General features: G+C 44.7%; 1 protein-coding gene across 2 annotated transcripts in view; it reads right to left on the bottom strand.

Annotated features, from left to right (window-relative positions):
* Positions 1 to 6,729: 6,729 nt before the first annotated feature.
* IL4 (interleukin 4) overlaps positions 6,730 to 11,018 on the bottom strand; it is an 8,939-nt gene continuing 4,650 nt past the window's right edge. For both annotated transcript variants that reach the window (XM_011951073.1, XM_011951074.1), the window contains 2 exons: positions 9,366 to 9,542; positions 6,730 to 6,922 (listed from right to left, as the gene is read on the bottom strand). In XM_011951073.1, the coding sequence (XP_011806463.1) occupies positions 6,821 to 6,922; positions 9,366 to 9,542 (279 nt within the window). In that variant the 3' untranslated portion in view covers positions 6,730 to 6,820. The remainder of the gene's footprint in view (positions 6,923 to 9,365; positions 9,543 to 11,018) is intronic.

Genomic DNA, 11,018 nt, shown 5'->3' with positions numbered 1-11,018 from the left:
CCGGATAATTTTTTGTATTTTTAGTTGAGACGGGGTTTTACCGTGTTAGCCAAGATGGTCTTGATCTCCTGACCTCGTGATCTTCCTGCCTCGGCCTCCCAAAGTGCTGGGATTACAGGCGTGAGCCACCTCACCCGGCCTAAAATTTTTATTTTTTAATTGACACATAGTTATATTATGAGGTACATTGTGATGTTTTGATACAATATATGATGATCAGATCAGGGTAGTTAGCATGTACATCTTCTCAGACATTATTTGCTTGTGTTGTGAACACTTAGTATTTTCTAGCTATTTGAATAGTCATTCTACAGTGCTGTAAAAACACTAGACCTATCTAGCTGTAATTTTGTATCTCAAATGACTGTTTTTAAAGACAGGGTTTTGCCCTATTGCCCAGGCTTGAGTGCAGTGGTGCGTTCAACTCCTAGGCTCAAGCAATCCTTCTGCTTCAGCCTCCTGAGTAACTAGGTGCATGCCCCCACACCTGGCTAATTTTTTATTTTTACTTTTTATTTTTTGAGACAGAGTCTCACTCTGTCACCCCGGCTGGAGTGCAGTGGCGCTATCTCAGCTCACTGCAACCACCGCTTCCCGAGTTCAAGTGATTCTCCTGCCTTAGCCTCCCAAGTAGCTGGTATTACAGACGCACCACCACGCCCGGCTAATTCTGTATTTTCAGTAGAGATGGGGTTTCACCATATTGGTCAGGCTGGTTTTGGACTCCTGACCTCGTCATCTGTCCACCTCGGCTTCCCAAAGCGCTGGGATAACAGGCGTGAGCCACTGCACCTGGCGTCAAGTGACTTTTTTAAAATGTGTTTTTTGTAGGGGCGGAAACTCCTTTGGCCATTCCAGGGTTCTTCCTTTCCCCCACTTCCAGCTTATGTAAAACTCTTACCTGTGTGTAGAACATGAAGACAGAATTAAAGGCCTGCCCTGGCATGTACAAGATAATAAATTGTGCTGCCTTTGCCCCCTTTGCCCCTCTTCTCCAATTGAGTTCTGGAGCTATGGTATCCAGTTTCATCAAGCAATACCATTGGGCCATTGCCTTACAAAACCTGTTACTGCCTGTGTTGTCGGGATGCTGCTGAAGACATTGTCCATCCTATCATCTTGTGAAGACTCTCAAGAAAAATTTCTTTTAAAGCTAAGTACCAGATTATTATATCAGACTATTTTCTCCCTGCATGTATAAAAAGAGTGAGGTAAAATATGCATTTTCCATTGTGCTTTCGCTGATAGGACTATAATATCTGAGGACCTGCTTATAGTCTTATTTTTCTCTGGATCATCATTTCCTCCTACTCCCTTTCTTCTTTCGTCCTAATAATGTTATTTTCTGTCTTAATCTTTTCCAATAAATCACTTTGAATCCATTTTTAAAACAAGGTAGAGTGAAAATCACTGAAGACCACCATTAGCCTGTGCCTTTATAGGAGAAGTTAACACAGTTCAGAAGCCACAGCCTGAACTTAAAGCAAGCTGGAGGAGCCTTCCAAACACATTTATTAATTATTATCTCAATTTCTCTTTCTTAAACTGTTTCATTTGCAAAGCAGATCAGGCATTTAGTCCTTTTTCGGAAGTTGAACAAATGTGTGGGAAAATGATTACGAAGAGGCTACTTCAAAAAGAACCTGTTTCCTCTCAGCATTTATCTTGGGCTTCCTGTGACCCAATCTTCAAGTGACTTTTATCAACGTTATCAGAACATCAGATTGTCTTACCCAAACACGTTTATGGCTCTGACTAAAGAATATGACAGATCACACATTCCTCTCCACCTGCTCCCCTCCCCCATCCCTTTTTAGAGGGCTGGGGAAATTTTAGTTTTTAATCAAAGGCTTTATTTCTCCAGTTGTGCAAAGGAATTTAACTGGGACTTTACAACTGAATAAAGTATTTCTCAGAGTCGATACTAATCTTAGCAAGAGGATATTGCCTAACCCAACCTAAAAGCAGCAGAGTCATTACAGAAATACTATGTTGGCCTTGATTTCTACCCCACCATGAGTTATGCTATTCACCAGGTAGCCTGTTTTGTTTTTTATTTTTAGAGACAGGGTCTCACTCTGTCACCCAGGTTGGAGTGTAGTGTCACAATCATAGGTTACTCAAACTATGCACCCGGCCTATTTGTGTTTTAGAAAAACAACTGCTGGACCAGGCACGGTGGCTCACGCCTGTAATCCTGGCACTTTGGGAGGCTGAGGCTGGCAGATGAGGTCAAGAGATCAAGAGCATCCTGGCCAACATGGTGAAACTCTGTCTCTACTAAAAATACAGAAAAAGCTGGGCGTGGTGGCATGCACTGGTAGTCCCAGCTACTCAGGAGGCTGAGACAGGATGATCACTTAAACCTGGGAGGCAGAGGTTGCAGGGAGCCGAGATCACGCCACTGCACTCCAGCCTGGTGACAGAGTGAGATTCCATCTCAAAAAGAAAAAAAAGAGAAAAAAGAAAAGAGAGAAACAACTGCTGGAGAGATTGTGAAGGATTAGAGGGAGCAAGTCACGGATGGTGGTTGGGAGAACAGATGTTGTACACACCTGTGTCCCGGAGGTGGAAAGGGTCATCAGCCAGAGGAGTAACCGCCCTCTCTTCTCAGCTGTTCTGCTTGCACTCCTGATTGGTACAGACTGAGGGAGCAAATGTGTCCCCTTATTCACGTTGCCTGGGTGTGCAGTGAGCAGACAAAACATCAAAACAAATTTTTGTTTGGCTTAACTGGCTAATCAGAAACTAGAAGGAGTAGACAGCTTAGAGACTGAAAGTTGGAGTAGGAAGAAGTTGACAGGCTGGATTAGAAGATAGCCACTTTAGGCTGGGTGCGGTGGCTCATGCCTGTAATCCCAGCACTTTGGGAGGCCGAGGTGGGTGGATCACCTGAGCTCAGGAGTTCAAGACCAGCCTGGTCAACACAGTGAAACCCCATCTCTACTAATACAAAAAAATGAGCCAGGCGTGGTGGCAGGCACCTGTAATCCCAGCTACTCAGGAGGCTGAGGCAGAATTGCTTGAAGCTAGGAGATGGAGATTGCAGTGAGCCAAGATCTCCCCACTGCACTCCAGCCTGGGTAACAAAGCAAGACTCTGTCTCATTTAAAAAAAACAAAACAAAAAAAAAAAAACACTGTAGAGAGCCAAGGAGAGGGTGTCTGGGTACTTAGGGCAAAAGCCCAGTTGAGGAAACGCTGGGCGTGACAGCTAACTGGGGATTTTAGTACTCCACCTGGGAATGGAACTTCAACTTGAGCTAATAAATTAAATCTAGAAATCAGTTCCAAGACTAGAGAAAGTGCCTGCTTTGCTCCTAGTGGAAGCTGCTAGGAACTGAGAAGCCAGCCCTGTGTGTCATAGGCCAGTCTGTGCCTAGCTCCATAAGAAAGCTCTGTGTTGTACTTAGCCTTGAGGTTCCCATCCTTAGATGATGTGGGCACCCTGAGGTTATGTGGAGGAGGGCAGAGAAAAACCAAGAGTAGGGTCAATGACATGGACAGCAACAAGGAGAGCCCCTGTGGCATTTGTAACAGAGGTGACCCTTTGTAACTGTAGCCCAACAATGTGTCAATAAAAGCCATAGATTTGAGCCGAATCATTTTTTGATTCATTTATCCAATAAATCATTTTGGTTCATTTTGATTCATTTATCCAATAAAACCAATAAATTTACCCCCTAGATGCCAGTTACAGATAGTTTATTCATTGGCAAAAGGTAGAGGTAGCTGATTGATAGCCAGGAGGGAAAGGTTCAGTCTTGCTGTGGATATCATATTCCACACGCAGACAAAAGGCATGTCCCATGAAGCAGGCACGGGCTGTGGCTGAGTTTGCTACATAAATGTGCTCAGATGACAAGCATCTTAACTTTCACTTAATCCTGAAGTTTTTTCACCCACTGTTTTTATAAGTATCCACCTCAATTTGTGTTCTCATTCTCTTCGGAAATTCAAAGGATTGTTGTTGTTGCGTGTTTGCATCCAGAGTCCAGGACTGCCTGACTGGGAGTAAATGGGAATGTGAGTTGCATCTTGCCTAATGAAGCTTATGTGGCGACAGACCTGCCTAGAGTCAGCATGTGTCCTTTCCATGGCCTGCTCTAAATCTTCCTACTTTCCTTTACCATCCTGTCCTCATATACAAACTGTAACCCACTACCCATATCCTGTGGCAGACTACAGCTCACATTAGCCATTGAATGCAAATGAGCCTCAATCAAAGAAGAAAGGAAATTAAAATTTACAGTATGTGTCTTCTCCGATTGGCCTGAGACGCCTCCATGACTCTCATAGCTACTTATTGCCCTTGGCATGCTGGTATTTTATGTGGGCAGGGTGAAACTGGCTGTGGTCAGGGTGAGACTTGAAGCTTTTGATTTGTTCCCTTATTTTGAAAGGGTTAAAAAGATGTTACATGTTTTGGTGTAATTTTAGTACTCTTTTTAATTCTGTCACATCTCTGTAAGCGAGGATGAAAAGAGAGTGCTCAATCACTGTTACTAGATCCATATTCTTGCAGAGAACAAGTCTTCAAAAGGCAAGTTTTGATGACGCTTGGGTTTTTTTCCCCTTTTAATTTTTTTAAAATAACAGCTTTATTGAGATAGAATTCACCTACTACCAAATTTATCCTTTTAAAGTGTACGATTCAGTGGTTTTTAGTGTATTCATAGAATTGTGCAACCATCACCATTATCTAATATCAGAATATTTTCATCACCCCTGAAAGAAACCCCACCCCCATTATCAGTCACTCCCCTTGCCTCCACAACCGCCCCCCGCCCACAGCCTGTAGCAATCAATATTCTATTTTTGCCTCCATGGATTCATTCTCCTGTTCTGAATAATTCATATTAGTAGAATCATACCATACGTGGTCTTCCGCATTCGGTTTCTTTCCCATCACATACTGTTTCCAAGGTTCATCCGAGTTGTGGCCTGTGTCAGTACTTCGTTTCTTTTTATTGACAAATAATATTGCATTGTATGGATATGCCACATTTTGTTTATCCATCAGTTGATTGACATTTTGGTTGCTTCTACTTTTTTTTTTTTTCTTTGAGACAGAGTCTTCTTCTGTTGCCCAGGCTGGTGTATGGTGGTGCAGTCATAGCTCATTGTAGCCTCAACCTCCCAGGCGTGAGCCATCCTCCCGCCTCAGCCTCTCCAGCAGCTGGGACTACAGGCATGTGCCACCATGCTAAGCTAGTTTTTTATAGAGACAGGGTTTTTCCATGTTGCCCAGGCTGGTCCTGAACTCCTGGCCTCAGGTGATCCTCCCGCCTCGGCCTCCCAAAGTGCTGGGATGACGGGCATGAGCCACTGTGCCCAGCCACTTCTACTTTTTTGCTATTATGAATAATGTTGCTATGAACATTTGTGGAGAGGTTTTTGTGTGGACGTGTGTTCCTAGTTCCCTTGGGTATATACCTAGGATTGGAATTGCTGGCCCATAAAGTATTTTATCCTTTTGAGGAACTGCCAGTTGTTTTCCAAAGTGACTACACCATTTTCAATCACTCCAGCAATGTCGGAGGGCTCCAGTTTTTCTGCGTCTTCACCAACACTTACTTACTGTCTTTTAAATGTTATTTCTTCTTTAATGAAGAAACTTCCTTTATGCACGTGGTAACACACACACACACACACACACTTACAATGGAAAGCCAAAAGTCTCCAGCCCTCTTTCACCCCTCCTTAGTCCAAGTCCCATTCCCAGCAAACCATCTTCCTTTTTGTTTTTAGTTTTTCCATGACTATCATTATAATTCCAAAGATTTCTTGATTCATTCATTATTGTTTTTTCTTCTTTTTATTATGAAAACTTTCAATTACGTATAAAAGCAGAATAGTATAATCAACCCCCTGTACACATCCCCAGCTGCAACAACTGTCAATCTATGACCACTTTTACCAACTGTTTTTTGCTTTATCAATGTTAGACATCATATATTTATTTCCCTATTGAAGAAAGAGAATTTACCTAATTTATTCTACCTCTTCCAAATTTTTATAGTAAATTATTTTTCATTCTTCTATTACCTTTGTAATTTTGATAAATCCCTAAACCTTGTGTTCTTGTTCCATCCACCGTAAACAGTGTTATTTAACTCCCCCTTTTCCTTGCAAGCTGGAGATAGCAGTGCCCACCTCTCTTTCTTTTCTTCTGCTTTCAGTTCCCAGCCTTTTCCAGCTATAGCTCTTACATTGTTCCGTGTTCTTATATTGTTCCGCAATTTGTAGTCTGTTCTCTAATCATCATCAGTTCTTCTGTGCTTTGTCTATTGGTTGGTTCTAAGACTTGAGAGTCAAGATAATTTACATTATTATGACTTTAAATATCATTCACTGTAGAGCCATGTGGTGTACTGAGGATTGCTTCTTTTTTTTCTGTAGACTCAGTGTAACAATCCTGGTGCCAATGGGGGAAGAACATTTTAGACATCCAGTTGATACCTTTTCTGTTCAGAAATATATGGTAATTGGTAGCACTCATGGACCCACAGTGTCTTATTTACATCTTGTGTGGCCTTGTATTCTTTAATTATCTTGTGCGTTATATCCCTAACTCGAGAGGGAACTCCTTGAGGGGGAAGTGGTCTTTCCTGTTTTGCTCCCACAGCATTTATAGTCTCTTGGTATATTAAATTGATTTCCCTAACAGTTGCAAACCATGATTTCATTTGTCAAGTAAACATAGCCAATACCTTAAATGCCATTGCTGTTAGATTCTATATATACTTTATTTTATGATGAGTTATAAATATATAAATATTTAAAAAATAAAGCTATTAAAAACTCATAAATTAAAATATTCAGCTCCAACACTTTGAATATTTCTCTTTCATGATCGTCTTTAGCCTTTCCAAGAAGTCTTCCAACGTACTCTGGCTGGCTTCCTTCACAGGACAGGAGTTCTACAAAAGAAACATTTAATTAGCTTGCATTGGTAAGCATTTGTCTTGCCTGCCTGTCTACTTGATCAAGCCTACTCTGGCACTTGCCACCTGAACACTTACCAAACCAAGGCCTCCAGTCTAGCCTGACTGGGAGTCGTCTCTATCACTAGGCCAGCAGGTTTTGCCTGTTTTGGGTGCATACTACTTACACTTCTAGAAATGGTTACTGTATACCATTACCTATCTGCTTTTGGGGTGGGCAGGGTGGCGGGGAGTGCAGTCTCTGGAGAGGTGTGTCACAGCTAGGTGCTTGCTCAGAGGGTGGAACTTGAAGGTGCTGGCTCAGACCTGCCTGTGCTCTACTGGGCCTTCTGCATGGCTGCCTGGACTGCTGAGAGAGATTCAGTCATGTGGCCCTCCTGTCATTAAACAGCAGCACTGCAGCACAGCAGCCCTAAAGGTGGGAAGGATTCCAGATGCTACCCCCAGGCCACTGCTTCAGTTTGAATCTCAGCTCTACCATTTATTAATTGTATTGCTGAGAACTTACTACTTAATTTATAAAAGCTTCAGTTTATTTTGTAAAGTTGGGACAATTGTTTGCCTACTTGCCTGCTTCGTAAGATAATGGAGAGAATTAAAAGAGAACATGTGTTGTGCCAAGTTCCTATCCCATGACCTATCCCATTGTCTACAAGTGATAGGCCCAAAGAAGGGATACATGTCCTTGTTCTCTTCTAAAGCCAAGTAATTCCTCCACTCGATATTAGATAACATCTGCTCTGGGCCACAAGGACTTCTGCCCTCTAATGATTCCTCCTCTTTCTCCTCTCTTCAGTTCTCCCTACTCCACCAGACCATTCCCCCAGGTGCATTAGCATGCTGGGTATACCCTTCACCTTAAAAGAGCTTCCCTCACTCCATAACCGCCCTGCAGCCATGGTTCAGTTTCTCTGCAGCCTTATAGCTAAACACCTTCAAAGAGTATTCTGCCCTCACTGTTCCTTCTTTGGCTTCTCTCACCGCCCCATCCTTGGTGAGCCCACTCCAGCTGGACTTTCCTTCCTGCTTCTCCATTTACATCAACCTCAGCCATGACCTCCATCAGTCAAACCCAGGGGCCTTTCTCGGTCCTCACCCGACCTGACCTTTCAGTACATTTGAAACAGTCGACCCTCCCTCTGTGAGTGTCCTCACCGGCCTCCTGGGATACCGCCCACTCTCCAGTGTTCTCCTGCCTTACTGGTCTACTCCTCAGGCCCCTTTACTGGATCCTCCTCTCCTGACCTCCATGTGTTGATCTCAGGCTCAGGCCTTTGATCTCTCCCTTTCTGTCATTTCAGACTTTCAATAGCATCTGTCTAAGGACTCTCCTTTTTGTCCTGCAAGTTCTGACCTCTCCCCTAAGTTCCAGACTTTTCTGACCATCTTCTCAACACCTTCATTTGGCTGTCCAACAGCCACCTTACATGTACAATGTTCAAAATTGAACTGTTGATCTTCTGCTTAACCTCCAGCCCTGTCTTGCCCCGTCTTCCATCTCTCTGTAAACAGTACTGACCGTCGCCAGAGGGGTTTAGGCAGGAACGAAGAGGTCATCTTTTCCTCCCCTGTATCTTACCCCTTACAACTGATCTGTCAGCAAATCCTTCTGGTTTTATTTTTAGTCATATCCCAAGTCTATTCACTGTTCCCATCCTGTCCATGCCACCATCATCTCTAGCCTGGTTTACTGTGGTAGCTCCCAACAGACCATCTTGCTTCTGTGCTTCCCCCTTTCAGCCTATTTACCACACAGTAGCCAGACTGACCCTTTTAAATCATGTAAATCAGATCGTACAGCCTTTGCCCTGCCCAAAGCTCTGCAGGTGTTCCCTGCCATACTCGTGGTGGAATCTCAAGGCCTTGTGTGATCTGCTGTCCTAGAAACTCCCCCTCACTCACTGTGATCCAGTCACACTGGCCTTCCTACTGGTCTTTGAATACAGGAAGTTCATTTCCATCCTAAGGCCTTTGCATAGCTCCTCCTTCTGCCTGGAATGGCCTCTCCCCAGTTAGTCATATGGCCTGCTCCCTCACTTAATTCAAATATCTGCTCAGATAATGTCACCAGCTCCTAAGTCAGCCGCCTCCCCCATGACCCTTATGTTCTTTATTCCTGTGTTTTTCTTTGTAGCATGTATCACTACTGGGCATCATTTTACATGTTTGCTTTTCTAAGTCTCCCACTAGAACATTCCACGAGAACAGGGACTTGGCCTGCGTGTCTTTAGTGACACGTCCTCAGCACCTAGAACCGCACCCAGCACTTACGGAACTTCAGCAAATACTTAGTGAATGAGTGAATGAATGAATGGGTTGACCAAGGGTGCTGCAGCTCCTAAGGAGGAGTGTTTAGAAGTGAGGCTGCCGTCCACCGGGAGCCAAGCTGCCAGCTTGCTAGGAATACAGTGCAGCTTACCAAGCCTGCCAGGCCCCAGAGGTTCCTGTCCAGCCGTTTCAGGAATCGGATCAGCTGCTTGTGCCTGTGAAACTGCTGTGCAGTCGCACCCAGGCAGCGAGTGTCCTTCTCATGGTGGCTGTAGAACTGCCGGAGCACAGTCGCAGCCCTGCAGAAGGTTTCCTTCTCAGTTGTGTTCTGGAAAGACAAATGCCACAGATAGCCATGTGCCAGCTCCATTTGGAGGATGGGAGAGAGATTTTTTCCTCTTGATTTCTTCTTTCCAGGGGGACAAATGGAGGTGAGTTTGCTCAGCCACAGACCTGTCTTCAAGTATTCCACTGAAGGAAGGCTGCTTGCCACAGACATAAACCTCTGTCAACAACCTCTCCCAATTGCAAACGCAGCGGCCTTCTCCCCAGAACCTCCCAGTTTCCTTTCTCTTGGAGGATTCTGCTGAAAGGGCACCTGAACAAAGCCACCCCACAAGGAAAGGGCACAGTGGGGACTAGAATGCAGGACCATCTGTCGCTGCAGCCCACGTTCTGCGTCCGTATCTCTATACCCCATGAGCTATTCTGCTATGGACAGTGCCCACATGAGCTCTCAGTCAGGTTCTGCTCTCGTTCCCAAAGGTTTTAAAATCCAGCTTTCCCTGGAAATCCTGCATGCCTGTTGAATAAATGAGTTCACATCTTTTGGCCTGGACTCTGCTGCTTTGGGCAGCACTATCCGTTTGGCCCTCCCCATGGGAGAGGAGAACAGCACATGGTCCAAGTGAGGAGCTAAGACATTACCCCAGGCAGCAAGATATAAGTGTACAGATTGGGGATAGGTGTCCTGGGAGATCAGGAGAGGCTCTGGGAGCAGGTGCCATTGAGCTGAGCATTGGGCAGAGTTTCTGTAAGGGGCCTTTTGGCCCCAAATGGTGCAAAGTGAGAATCTCCCTGGAATGCTGGCAACTGTGAGGGTCTGACCACATGGCTCTTCCTGGGGTCCTTAACCTTAGAGAAGGGAATGGACACGCAGGGAGACAAGTCACTGGGAACCCAGGAGAGGGATTTTGTCTCGGTCTGAACTGGTCTGTCCTCTCATTTTTCCTGAAGAACAAAGATGCAGAACTTGGAGAGGGTTCTTAGCTTGAGCCTAGTTACTTTATCCAGTTCAGATAAAGCTATCCCCAGCCTCTTCCCTGACATGCTCTGGTCCCTTGCTACTCAAAGTGTGGTCCATGACCAGAAGCATGGACATCACTGGGAGCTTCTTAGAAATATAGAATCTCATACCACCCATGCCCCACCCAGACCCTCTGAATCAGAACAGTGACAAGATCCTCAGGGATTTCTATCAGCAGCACTATCCAAGCAACTTTCAAGTTCTTACAGTTACGTTTTTTTTTTCTGATGATCAAGGTAACATGTATTGACTATAAAGGTAATATATATTCGGCCGGGAGCGGTGGCTCAAGCCTGTAATCCCAGCACTTTGGGAGGCCGAGACAGGTGGATCACGAGGTCAGGAGATCAAGACCATCCTGGCTAACACGCTGAAACCCTGTCTCTACGAAGAAAAATACAAAAAAAAAACTAGCCGGGCGAGGTGGCGGCGCCTGTAGTCCCAGCTACTTGGGAGGCTGAGGCAGGAGAATGGCGGGAACCCGGGAGGCGGAGCTTG

This window comes from Colobus angolensis, unplaced genomic scaffold (genome assembly GCF_000951035.1).
Source record: "Colobus angolensis palliatus isolate OR3802 unplaced genomic scaffold, Cang.pa_1.0 Scaffold314, whole genome shotgun sequence".
NCBI classification, from domain to species: Eukaryota; Metazoa; Chordata; class Mammalia; order Primates; family Cercopithecidae; genus Colobus; species Colobus angolensis.
The sequence above is the reverse complement of the archived record's forward strand: the minus strand, read 5'-3'. Positions and strand labels throughout refer to the sequence as shown.